We start from the raw sequence: 13,532 nt of genomic DNA, 5'->3' as shown, positions 1-13,532 counted from the left end.
GAAGCGTAATCAAATTCTCGTCGGGCAGTGTTCAGAGCTTTGACGAATCCATTTCGCCCGAAGCTCATTCTCTAATTCATTTAAATGCTTAAGCTCACTAATTCTCTGAATGCTCGACAAGTCATAAGGAGTTTCATATTTAATTCGCGTTGAAATAATACTAATTAATTTAGACACCTCCGGTCTTGAACATTCTTTTTTTTTCTTCTTTCGACCTCCGAGAAAAGGTTTACATCTTTGGTGGATTAAAAGCATATGTTTTCAAAAGAGTTCTTTTCTATAAGGACATCGAAAAAGGAAAGATTATTTTGATAACTGTTGTGGTTATTGTTAAAAAGCTGTTTGAAATAAAACTACTCTTTCTTTTTAAAAATGCCTAACACATTTGTATTGCAAAATAAAAACTGAAAGCTAGTTCTTTTTTTCTGAAGATATATTTTGCTTTATAAGCAAAAATTACCTACTGTGCAATGCTTATAATTATTTTGAATTGCAATAGGATGATATCTACAATTTTTGCACTATACTTTCGAGCCAAGAAGACGTATTTAGCGTGCATTAAATCCTCATTCACAGCATATTTTTGATGTTACTGTTTCTTGTGCAAACCATTTTATTTTGTCCCTTCTTGAAAGTGGAATTTTGTCTACATAATTTACAAGCAATGAATCCTTGTTTCATTGAATAAGTATGTGAAAATATTAAATTTCATTTCGTATAAATGCTAATTTTTTCGCAGATATGAAATTGGACGATTAAAACGTTTATTTTGGCGATATAAAAATACCTCGATCATAAATGTAGAGTTTCTTTTTAAAGGGAGGGGGGGGGGTAGCATCCGTTCATTTATTGTAGATGCTTAAGAATTTTATACTCACCATTGAATTTTGGAACATCTGTGATTATCTTTGATATATATGACATAAACGTAATTTTAACTATTGTTATATCATTTCTTGGTTCTAAGAAGTGTAAAACACCCGACACATTTTTAAGTTCATATACATGAAGTACAATATTTTAAATGTATTTATACAATAAGGTTTATAGATTGCTCGTGTATAATAGGCTAGAAAATTTTTATTTCAGATATACGGGTAAAACAAAGCAAACGTATATGTTACCGTTAAGGTGTCTAATTCAGTTATTTTGAAGAATAACTAATTATTTCACGAAATAACGGATTTCATATTTAAGCAATAGCATAGGCACTTTAGATTATTGCATTTTCGACTTTATTGTTAACCTGTGTATTTTAAAATAACATAAATGTGTCGCATTTTGCGTTTAGCTGCCTAGTAATGCAAAGAAAAATCGAATATTCATTTTGGGAAACTATCTGATTCGGTAAAAAAATGTGAAATAAAGATGTTAAGATCTCATACCAAAATTAACTTCACAAAATTCTTTACATTTTTCATTCATAGTATGTTTAAATGCCGACACAATTTTACAAAAAACCTTTAGCTTAAAAGATCTAAACTGTGGAGATTCGTCAGAATCTCGGGCGCGAATTTTGCATCGATTTCAGTGCATTCGCTTCTTGAACTTTGCAGCATGCAAAGAAGCAAAACAGTCACATCAAAATGTTATACAATTTTGTTTCATCTTATGAAGTACTTTCACACTTCTGAATTAAAGATTTAATTATTTCTGATTATAATGAGACCAACGTTCAACAGCTTCTCTACTCAGCCAATTTTTCACCTTTTGAATATCAATCCGACACAATGAGAAGTCTTGAGAATTGGAAAACACCATGCAGAAAGCAGTGAAATCTCTTTTAGCCATTCAAGTGAAGGTAAGTCTGTGGTTTACAGGAAATACCACTAGGCTTAGAGTTAACAAATTTGATACATACTTTGGCTGATAATATTATATGCATCACGGAGAGAATTTCTTAACACTAAAACTACATAGATCGACTTAGACATAGATTCTACATAGATCGACTAATCATTTTGACTGGTCCGGTAAGTTCCAATTTTAATTTTAAATGATAAGAGAAATTTTAACATTTCTTTGAAATAACTTCGAAAGTAAAAAATAATACACAAATTATTTAAATTTTAAGGTAATGATTCCAGTTTGATTGTTTTTCTTTAATCTTAATCGTCTTGTAAAGATATTTTCAAATGATTCATTCATAAGAATTTATAATTGAAAACGATATTTTTCTCAGTTTGAATGCAATTTAAATTGTTTCCATTGTATCCGAAAGCATTTTAACCAGGTTAATTTTGTTGTTGGTAACTAAGGATGGATATTCTGTCGACTTTTTCTTTATGGGGTATATTTTTTTAAAACATACTTTTAATAAAATTCTTCGACGATTAAAATAACATGCCTATCAAAATTTAATAACACATTTTTCTTTCAGAATTTCGTCTATTTTTAAACTTTGCAGGTCTATCCTGTAATATAATTGGATACGTAAAAATGCTGCATTTCTTTTTAGTCCGAAGTTATATTTTCTTGTTTTAGTTCGGAATTTAAATTTTATTGAATCAAAAAACAAAAGTTCATTAAGATGTTTTTTAAACTATGAAATCTTATAGTATCATTCAGTATTCAAAATTAGTTGAGTAATGTTTATAATCCTTGCATTTTTTTATGAACATGTTTTGATTCAGAAGCAAGTTATTAGATTAAATTTAAGAACTTTTCATTTCGATTTAATCCAATAAAGTTCAAATACAAAATAAGGCAACAGAGTATTAAGGTTCTGCATAAGCTAATGAATAGACTTGCGTAAGGCCTCTGAAATAGTATGAGTTAAAATGTCTGTCAAAATTTGAAAATATTTTGCTCAGAGAGTCAAAATATATATGTAAAAGTTGCCTCTATTAGTTCATTTTTTATTATTATACATCAAGAGAAATGCGAGAACGATCTTCAACTTGAAAAACACAATCAGATAATAAAATAAATAAATACACTTATAACTTAGCAGCATTTTGAAATATTTATTTTCCTTTACATTATATATATTTTTACAAAACACTGAAAGTTGGCACTCATAGTTTAACCAAGAATTTTTCTCCTCCATTTTCCATTACAAATCAACTTACATAGTCACTGACACACTAGAAAAAAACAGCTGCTATTTCAAAATTTGATATAGTTATCGGATAAAAATCAAATCATTAAAGAAAGTTCTAATGTGAATTCATTTTTTATTCAACGAAATACAAAAATATTTAATACCAGGACACATATTATTATAAGTTCCCTCTAATTTGTTTGCAAAAAAACGCAATTTGGAATAAACAAAAATATTGTAACCTGAAATATTGATCGTCTAAAAAATTTAGAGTTCTTTTTATAACGGAATGGTAACACATTTTTAAACATACTATAGCTATTTATAACATTAGTGGGAAAAAAATTGAAACTTATTAATCCTCTGGCATTCAGTTTCTGAATAAGCAATTTTTGAATTTCACAAAGAAAAAAAGTTATGCATTGAGTAGTTTATGTTGTAAAATCATTTCAAGAACACTTAAGAAAACAAAAAGCTTTGTTAATGGAAATCAAAATTTCACTCTGTCAAAACGAACGTTTTCGAAAAACGAAAAAAACACAATGATTACGATGCCTAAATAATACAATAAAAACGTGCACTCATAGAACACTAAATATTTATCATGAGGATTAAATTTAAAAAAAAGTTACAAATCTATAAAATTTCCAGAGAACTATTGGAAGAAACTTGTATTTGAGTTTATTATGTCATAAATTATTAATGTCTTATTTCCTAATGTTAAATAATAATCAGAATTTATTGCTAACTGACTGACTATTTATCATAGCATTTCAAATATAACTTTAAAAAAATAAACGGATTTTAAAGCTAAGAATTTTTACTGTTTAATTATAGTTACCACTTCTTTTGTCGAAATAAAATTATTCTAAGCAACGTAGTCTGAATTGATTTAAGAGGCGAACAATTTTTAAGCACAGATGTGCTGTCTTTTTGAAATTATGATGGGAATATATTTCACCCGTTCTGCTATCTCTATGTGACTAAAGTCTTGGTGAGAAATTTTGTACCTTATAAGAATCTATTCCTCTTAATACTCTAAATTAGGAAGCAGTAGCTTCATACACCATGCTTTGGTGTATTTTATCACACATCAAATGAACTCATTTCCTTACATCATTTAATTACAGCGAAATGAAACAACCTGATCAATAGGTAGACAGTATATACAAGCAACATGAAATCTTCATATTGTAAAAAGCTCATTATTTTTCTAGTTCAGCCTTAAGAGGCAACAGTTCTAGTAGTTTTATTGTTCTGTCTTCGAACACAATCTCGAAAAGCTGTTCACCTAAGTCCAAATGCAAAGTTCTCACACAGAACTCCTCTGTTGATTTCGGTCTAGATAAAATGCAAAGTGATTTCTCAGAAGAATACATGAATGCACAAAATGAAATGAAATGAAATGTCATGACGTGAATGTTACAAAGTGAAATGAAATGAAATGTTATGATTATGATAAAATGCTAGGATGGATATGATAAAGTAAAATAAAATTTAAAATGCCATGTAAATTTAATAAAACTCAATTGCACTTCTTTTATATGATTTGGAATGTATAATTTTTATACTAATACTTAGCAGATCATTGTAAAGTAACGATACGTTTCAATATAAAACTCGAATGCTTTAAACAAATTTTGTATTGCTTCTTTGTGGCAATATCCAAAATCTGGATGAAAAGAATGCACTTCATTACGATCTTTTCGAGATTGTTTTCAAAGAACGAAGAGAAGTTCGTAGTCGACGCGTGTCTTTGAGAACACCTTACAACCACTAGTAGGGTCTCCACAACCCAGTGTCCGAGTGACCGTTCGACGAAGTACCATACAGTTCAGTACCGTTCGATGTGGTCGTACTAGTGGTTGGTACAGTAATCCTGGGTGAGTCTGCTCGAGAGTTCTCTATAGGATTATTTACAGAAGACACAGATCCTCCATTGATACTCGTGGCACTCCCTGTGGAGCTGACCCTGGAAGCAGGATTGGAACTGGATTGCAAAGTTTCGTCTTCACTTCTAAGTGGATCTGTGGATCTCAAGATCTCTGAACTGCTCGCAGCAGCTCCTCCGAGAAGATGAATAGAGGGATGCAGCTGGTTATGTGCAACACTGTTGTACAATTGCGGGTATAGCAAAGATGGATGAACCACAGGTGGATTGAGATACATGCCAGTGACGCCTGGAGCCGTACAACCGCTGGTGTTGTAGTAAGGATGTGATAACAATCCATAACCAGTTGCATGACTAACCGACAAGTAAGGGGGTGTTGTGTTAGTTCCTGGCAAAAGTGCCACTGTCGTGCTGGGCTGTTGAGGTGTATTAGAGAGACCTTGGCGTAGCTCTGTCAAACGATCTGTTAGGCGAAGCTCTGGATTGGCCACCACTGCCGCCATGGCGTTGTTATACCTTGATACTAGGAGAGGGTCTGACTTCAAGGCTAAAGATCCAGAAGAATCGGCTAGTGCTGGAAATGAGGAACTTGTACTTGTAACTCCTGCACCGGGGTCTCCTAGACCTGAGAATGAAAGGAAAATGTTAGTTTTTAAAAATATCCATGCAATTTTTCACAATACAAAAAATTATTTTTAAAAAAGAAGGGGGAGGGGCAAAATGATGGGCATTCCTCTTTACCTGTTAGAGGCAGTGAAGAAGAGCAGGAATCCTGGGAAGATGGAGAGACTGTCAGGGTCACATCCAGCTGATAGGGAGGAATGCCTGGCCCTTGCAAACCCGAAGCAGATGCAAAATATGACGAATAAGGGTGACCCCAGTGTCCTTCGCCAAAATATAGGGATTCTAAAAATTAAGAAAATGATAAATGGTTAAAATTATAATAAGTATTCCAAATAATACAGATCAAATCTATATTACAGTCAGTGGGTGTGGTCTTCCTAAAACTTTCTCGCATACTCTCTAATAAAGATGTTATTCTAGTAAACGCCTTGAATGGTATCAGCCAACAATAGCTACGAAATATTAACCTTTGGAATGAATTTAGAATTTTTGCTGAACCTATCATGTCAGATAGATTCAACAATATTTTTAAATATAACAAAAAGTACATTACATTAACAATAAATAAAATACACTCTATTAGCCAATTTATATGCATATTCAGAATCGCCATCAGCTTCTTAACTAAACAAATAAAGCATAAGAATTTTGAAAGTGTGGCATAGAGAAAACGGAACCATTAATGTAATCCATTAAAGATATGCAAAATTGTGCATATTCTATTAGTTATTATTGATATGAGACTAAAAAAGATTTCTATAGCCTGTCCGTAGTTTTTGTAATGTCTGTATGATCTGATGGGAACGACAGAATGCAACCCTGTTTTCAACTGAATAAATCAAAGTATTTATTCATTCTAGTTATAAAGTAAATCTAAGTTAATTGATCGATTTAATCTACTTAAGTGAATTGTAGGTAAAAAAAACTATGTACTAAAAAGATATGGACTGTAATTTAATCAAAATATAATACAATCTGAAAATGCATGGCATGCATTTTCTTTGAATCCTAATCGAAAACCCAAAACTTAGAAATAACTCAGAAAAAGCTTTATCCTAGGCAGTAAAATAAAAATTAAAATGTGACGGCCAAATTCCGATTTACCGAAAAATGGGCTACGTGGAAAGGAAATAGGAAACTAAAACGATAAAAGGCTGGGGAGGACACAAAAAGCTCAAACTGAAGAAACAGAACGAATCTGAAGCGAAAGAAAGAATAGCAGAAAGAGAAGACGCGTGAAAGATGATTGTTTTGCCAATATTCCTCCTTGCACTTGCATTTACGCCGACGTCGGAGAATTCTACTTTGTGGTTAACCGTCCCGTGATAAATATCCACTTCTTACGACCGCGAAACCTTCCCATTTTCCTTGCACTTTTATGTTACCATTTCTTTCCTTTTTTTTTCCCCTATCCTTTCTTTGCTTCCTCATTTTCTTCTTTTTCTCCTTTTATCTTTCCCTTTTCCGTCTAAACAAAACTGGCAGAAAAGGAAACTGTGCTGTGAATCGGCAACAAGAATTCTTCTGTCCAAGTATCGCCCCCTGGTTGGTATGCCATAAAGGTGTAATTGGCATCCTCCGTTACAGGCCATTTGTTTCCAGACACTTTGTCCTCTTCTTCATTACATTCACCATTTATCTGGGAAAACGTTCCTTCTTTCCTTCATTCTGGCCCTTCCTCCCTTTTTCTTTATTTTGTATCCGTTCGGGTGGCGGGGGTGATGGCGCAGGTACATCAGCCGGACTCGAAGCCAGGGGTGGCGGCATGACTTTTACGAGTTCCGGGAATAATTTTTACCGCCCGTATTATTCTCTTTCCCCAGGAAATGCTTTTCGATGCAAGTTAATAACCTCGCGGTGTGGGCTGAGAATCAATAAAAGCCGCACCGTTTTATGTGATGTTGAAGAAAATGAAACAGTGTATGCATATCCTTCCGATAAGAAGGGGCGTGATCAATGATGATGAAATTTGCTTCAAGATATCTTTAGAATCAATCAGCATTTAGGTTACAGGCAATGTTTTTCTTGCAATATTGTCACATATATATACATTTCTTTTTACCATGTCGGTAACAGCATTTATTTTAGAGATTTTACTACACGGTTTAAAAAAATTTCAAAATATTCCAAAAAATTAGTTGATATCTACTAAAGTTTTAAATACATAAATTTTATTTATGCCAGTTTTCAGGATAATACAAGAAGTGTCAGTTTAGCCCTCTGTTTATCCAGCGATTTCCACGAGTGGGAAGTCAGTCTATTTTTTACCGGATAAAATTTTGCGGTCTAGTACGTTTATCTTTTACTATTGGTGATTTGTATTATATCATGCTATTATAGGGTATTCTTTTTAAAAATATTTGAACATATTTACAAACGATGCACCTAATCAGTGATTTAAAAAAAATCTGCAACCGTAGAGTTAACTTTGGACTATTTCTGATTTCAGATTGGTTCATTGATTTCTGATTCAATCTGCGATCTGCTTTATTGAAACGAAAGCTGTAATGATTCAATTGTAATTTCTCTGATGGATTTGGAAATTAATAGGCGGGCATATCCTCATATTTTGTTCTCAACATCTTAAAAAGATTAAAACTAAGTAAAAAGAAATTAAAAAGATGTAAAGAAACTTACAAATTAATCCTAAGAAAACATGCAAGTCAGTTTTTTTCTTCAGATAGTTATTATTAATATACAAAGATTCCGATATCATCTGAAATATATGCAAAAAAAAAATCCTTTACAATACCATTTAGTTACAAAAGAATCTTTTCCCTAATTTTGATAAATTTTAGATATATATTACAATAACACTACTTATAATTGTAATAACATTCAAATTACTTTAAGTGTTATTACAAATATTTTATCCTCTGTTTTCTTTCATTATTAATGATCAACCCATGAAAATTTGATTTATTATTTCATATTGAGTAGGCTTGTTTTAGAACTCGGTTTATGCTTATATTTTATTTTCATTTATGACAATTATAGCTGTGATTTAATTTAAAAAGTAAGATAAGTTTATTATTATTATTATTTTACATTTGCTATATTTCTATGTCTCCCAAACCGGAATGATCAGTGGTAAAGCACCAAATTAAGAGTAATACCCCGGCCCTTAGGTTGGGGATTGGATTTATCCAGTAGAAAATATGAAGTACTGAAATCTGGAGAAGCTGTCAGGAAAGGAGGTCGGCTACCATTTAGGTGGCTTGAAATCGTTGAAAAAACCTTTTTGTTGTGGATAGCCGACCACCCTGTCAGGACTGAATGAAGCAGCATAGACAGAATTTGCTATGGCCGACTGTTGTCTTTATCATAACCCGGTAGATTCACTGACATCTTTTGCGAGGTGTTTGGCCCTCAGCACAAAGTGAGCAATCTCTGACTTTTATATCATCGTCTTCCTGTGCACTTATCATCGTGTTAAGCGAGGAGTAATGATGTCGTGTCCGCGTTACCACGGAAAGGGGGTGCAGTAGCTTCTGAGGGTAAAGACCCCTGAGCACCCGAAGGCAGAAGTCTGACTTCTAGCTCATATGAAGATGAAACTCACCCATTCGCTTGCACAACACCTTTTTACAGGGAGGTACATTCATAGATGAAGAAGAACCATGGCCGAACCGGAATTCGAACCCGGGACGCCCAGATCACGGGGAATATGCGCTACCCCTATGCAAAGACGCCGGCTAAGCGAGGAGTAGGCCACTCCTTAAAGAAAATCACCTTAAAAATTCTCAATACTCCTCCAAATACTAGTACCACAACAAAGGAGATCTAAACACTTTAAAACTTTCAAATATCTGGTAAAAAATAAATTTTTAAAATCATGTCCTTCAATATTAAGATTTTTTGGTGTCATCTGTACTGAACTTAAGTCATTATTTTCAACTTTTAGATTCCATCTTAATTCCGAGACCTCAACCTATTGGATATCAGAAACTGGAAAGGCAGCGATGACGTAAACTGTCCGAGACGGTCATGGTCTGTTCTAGCATGTAATGCCGAAGAAGATATTTCTAAGCACTATTGTTTTTGTTTTTTTTGTTTGTTTTTTTTGCAATATAACTGGATAAATAAAATATACGTATATATTATCGTTCTTTAAACGTGATTTTTCTTTTTTAAATTATTGCATTACAGTTTCTTATCGCATTAATGAATGAAAAATTATTTAAAATATTGTAAAAATTACGAAATATCCGACATTACACAAAATATTTCAATCCTAAATTATTTCATTTCTTTTTCCTTTTATATTTTATGAGCACTTTGCTATTCTATGAGCAAGTTAATGCGTTGTTCATTTTTCGTTTTCAGATTAAAACTTCAATTTTAGGTGAAATGACGAATAAATAGAAATGGCATCTGCATAGAACAGAACAGGCATACGATTTTTGAAACAATACAAGTCAAATATCTAACCAAATTTGAAATTTTAAAATATTTCCTTCTGGCAACCACAAAGACCAGGGCACCCACGAAATTGTTTATGTGAATTAATCCCAACTAACCAGTAGGTTACCAAAACCGGGTACCATTTCAATAAAACAAACTCAATAGCTATCTATAGCAATCAACTAAATCTTTATATTTCTAGGAACAAATTTTAGATTGGCCTTCAGAGCTGCCAAAATTTAAGATACAGGTGACTTAAAAACATCGAAGCAAATCTTTGTCTCGACTAATTCTTTCATTAAAAAAAAAAAAAGAAAAAAAATCAATCCTCTTTAAATAAAAGCCTGATTAAATTTCAACTCTGGATATAATTCTATGCTCGTTACCATAATACACATCTTACGCCCAACCACGACAAAAAAAAAGGGAATAAAGCCAACAAAAAGAAAAAGAAAATTCAGCATTAAAAAAAAAAGAAAAAAAGGGATTCTTAAATATAAATAAAACTTTTCATTGCTATTATTTCCTTTTACTGCTGGCTCACTCCCCGCAATTTCCCCCTTTACCCCTTTTTCTCCATTTTCGTGGGCACGACTTTAATGTGCAATTGATCCTTCAGTGATCACTTTTTAGAAGGCCAGAATAATTGAAGGCAAAAAGATAGAGGAGAAAATGCAAAGGGAAAAAAAAAGTAATAAAAAATAATGGCTTGCTTAAGTAAAAGGGACAAATAAAAAAGAAGCTACCCTGCAGTGCCCGAATTAAATATGTTTGTCTGTGTGTAGTTTATTTATAAGGCACATCATGGCCAGGGCATTTTCATCGCCGCAAAGCACCCCGTTCGGGGAATCGCGTCTAATAACTCAGGAGTTGGGTTCGATCGTTATATTAATAAGAAATGAGAGAACGCTTGATTTGGTCGAGGATCACTCGTTACCGAAGCTAATGGGCTGGATCGGGGGATCGGGTCGAATTGTTGTAAACCAGAGGTTGGTTTTATAATTAAATGTTGAGATAAATCCTGGAATTCTAGTGAGGTTGGATATATTGTTTTGTGTAAGTTAGATGACATTTGATTGAAAAGAGAATTGAAAATTCTTGTTGTATAGTAATTTTTTTGATGAATTTTAATTGGTACAATGTATTTTGCGACAATAGAATTTTTGTTTTAAATTATACTAGCAGTACCCGCACAGCGTTGCTCGTGGTATAACATCCAAGAGGAAAAATTAGCTTTAAACTCAAGTTTAGCCTCCAACCGATATGACATGGACATGACACGCAATATCAAACAAATATAAAAATATATTTAGAAATCACAAAAAAAAAAAAAAAAATATCTACAAAACTATTTTTATAGTCCGTATGCAGAAATATTTCGAATGTTAAAAAGGTAAAAATATGATATGTTCATAGACAAAACAATTCACTAAAAATGCACAATAGAAAAGCTGTTTTAATGAGATTCATTCTGTCTCTGTAATTCAATTGCAGTGTGATTTAAAGATTGACGGTTACTTCGCTCAACAGAAGATTCTCCTTCCTTAAGTGTGGACTTTCTTTCTCCGATATTTGCAAATCGAACGTTTCTTTCCTCTACATTTTCAATATCGCGCAACAAACGAAGCCATTTGGCATTTAATGTGCTCCGGCCAAGGTTGGATTTCCTTTTTCTTTGGGAGGGGGAGGCACAATGAGTTTGGAATCGCTGTTTAAAATCGGACGTAAACAAAGAAATGTATCGCATATGCATATCACAGCTCTTGCTATTTGTGCATGCGCAGTTTGAGGTTTTCACACATGCGCGGATAAGTGAAAAGCACATACTGCTATTTTACGCATGCGTGAATCGTAGTAGGAAAATAATTAAAATCTGAATTATAACACTCCTTTTTTATTTTGATATGACTTCAATATATTAAAACCTTCCCCAATAAATGGCTTAAAATGATGCAAATATCTCCAATATAGGTTAAGTATCTCTCGAGTTTTTCTCTTTCAACATACAGATTCTTTCAGGAAACTTCAATTTATACTATGTATAAATTACAATAGTGAGAAAAATTACCATCTCTCCTGTTTCAAAATAATTACCGTCCGCATTATTCAGTGTTTCCTTATTTTATTTTATATTTTTTTAAAATATAAATGCACAGAAATTCCTCCAGAAAAAAAAATCTTATGGTATGCTTTTCTATCATGATTTAGTATTGTAAAATTTAAACTTTATGGATAAAGGTGCGACGCATACTTATTTTAAAAATAAATAAAAAAATGGTAATGCATCGTTTAAGCAAAACAGTACTAGAATTTGCATTTTTGCTGCTATAAGGAAAGTAGTCAAGAAATCTTAAACGGCGATAAAATGCTACTAGCAATACCAGAAAGCATTTTGAAAGTGATCAAAAGCGATGCAAAAACAAAATTCAATAAAATATTTCCTAACTAAAATTCAACATATTTATTTTTCGCTATTCAACCTCCAATCTACTCTATAACATAGAATTTCCAAAACATATCTCATAATAGTTATTCAACCCTCAAAATAAACATTAAATTTTTTAAAAAACATCAAGAAAATTCAGTGGAATATAAACAGGAATCACAAAATTCAATTCTTCAATTATTTTGCTAAATAATAGCTGTTGACAACGGAACCAAAATGATTACCGAATATAATTATTTTGACAAATGTGTTTAATCGATTAGTATTAATAACAAACTCGGTTAGTATCAACAATAACTGGTCAATATAGTATATCGATTAATCACTTTGACCAGTCATTCTTAATATTTCACAAGTTCCAGTTGTGACGTTATGGTTCATGTGATTAATTACATAAACTCATAATATCATAGATGATGGAAAATTTGGTAGCATTGAAGTCTGGCAAGCATGTCTCCGTAATTTATATAACTCAATCACAGATTCTTTACAAAATAATAATACATGTAATTTTACCTTGGGGATGCCCTAGTCTCCTCGGGATATCGATGGCCCAGTGTTCGGTCTTCCTGCGCAGACTGTCCCAGTCTCTGAAGTCGCGGTACCTGGGGTCTAGGTAAGGTGGGTGATGGCCGAACGCGGTTGCATACGCCCTCAGTTGTTGCTGTTGCCCTGGAGGAAGACAAGAAGGCCACATGGTTAGAAAATCTATAAATACACAATTAATTCTCTGTCAGGCAAAACAGTGACATTGCTTAATCAACATCTTAGAAAAAAAAAACTCAAATGTTGTTGTTCAAGAAAATGCTCGTTTGAACGAAAGTAATATTTTATATTCAATATATCTTAGATTTTTCAGTTGCTAAAAAAGAGTTATGTTATAACAATTCTCACGATTATTTTATATACATTTCTTTACTAATATTAACACCTTGACGTCCAAAATAGTAATAAACCGATTTTTTTATATTTAATATTATTAGTGCATTATGAGTAGTATGAATTAGATGCAAACTCATAATAACTAGCCATGATAGTTAAACTAATTAATTTATAAAAACTTTGAACTCATTGGAAGAACTTTGTATCAAAAAAACTGAAATGACACAATGCAATGTACAAAA

General features: G+C 32.5%; 1 protein-coding gene and 1 long non-coding RNA gene across 3 annotated transcripts in view; one reads left to right on the top strand and one right to left on the bottom strand.

Annotated features, from left to right (window-relative positions):
- LOC129962583 (uncharacterized) overlaps positions 1 to 9,597 on the top strand; it is a 48,893-nt gene extending 39,296 nt beyond the window's left edge. Inside the window, exon 3 of the long non-coding RNA XR_008783925.1 lies at positions 9,463 to 9,597. This is a non-coding gene — a long non-coding RNA (uncharacterized LOC129962583). The remainder of the gene's footprint in view (positions 1 to 9,462) is intronic.
- The window catches only part of LOC129962580 (runt-related transcription factor 1-like), an 85,207-nt gene continuing 74,655 nt past the window's right edge, over positions 2,981 to 13,532 (bottom strand). For both annotated transcript variants that reach the window (XM_056076380.1, XM_056076381.1), the window contains 3 exons: positions 12,925 to 13,080; positions 5,676 to 5,840; positions 2,981 to 5,559 (listed from right to left, as the gene is read on the bottom strand). In XM_056076380.1, coding sequence (XP_055932355.1) covers positions 4,820 to 5,559; positions 5,676 to 5,840; positions 12,925 to 13,080 — 1,061 coding nt within the window. In that variant the 3' untranslated portion in view covers positions 2,981 to 4,819. The remainder of the gene's footprint in view (positions 5,560 to 5,675; positions 5,841 to 12,924; positions 13,081 to 13,532) is intronic.

Source organism: Argiope bruennichi, chromosome 3 (assembly GCF_947563725.1).
Source record: "Argiope bruennichi chromosome 3, qqArgBrue1.1, whole genome shotgun sequence".
Lineage (NCBI taxonomy): Eukaryota > Metazoa > Arthropoda > Arachnida > Araneae > Araneidae > Argiope > Argiope bruennichi.
This window is presented reverse-complemented; position numbering and strand designations above follow the sequence as displayed.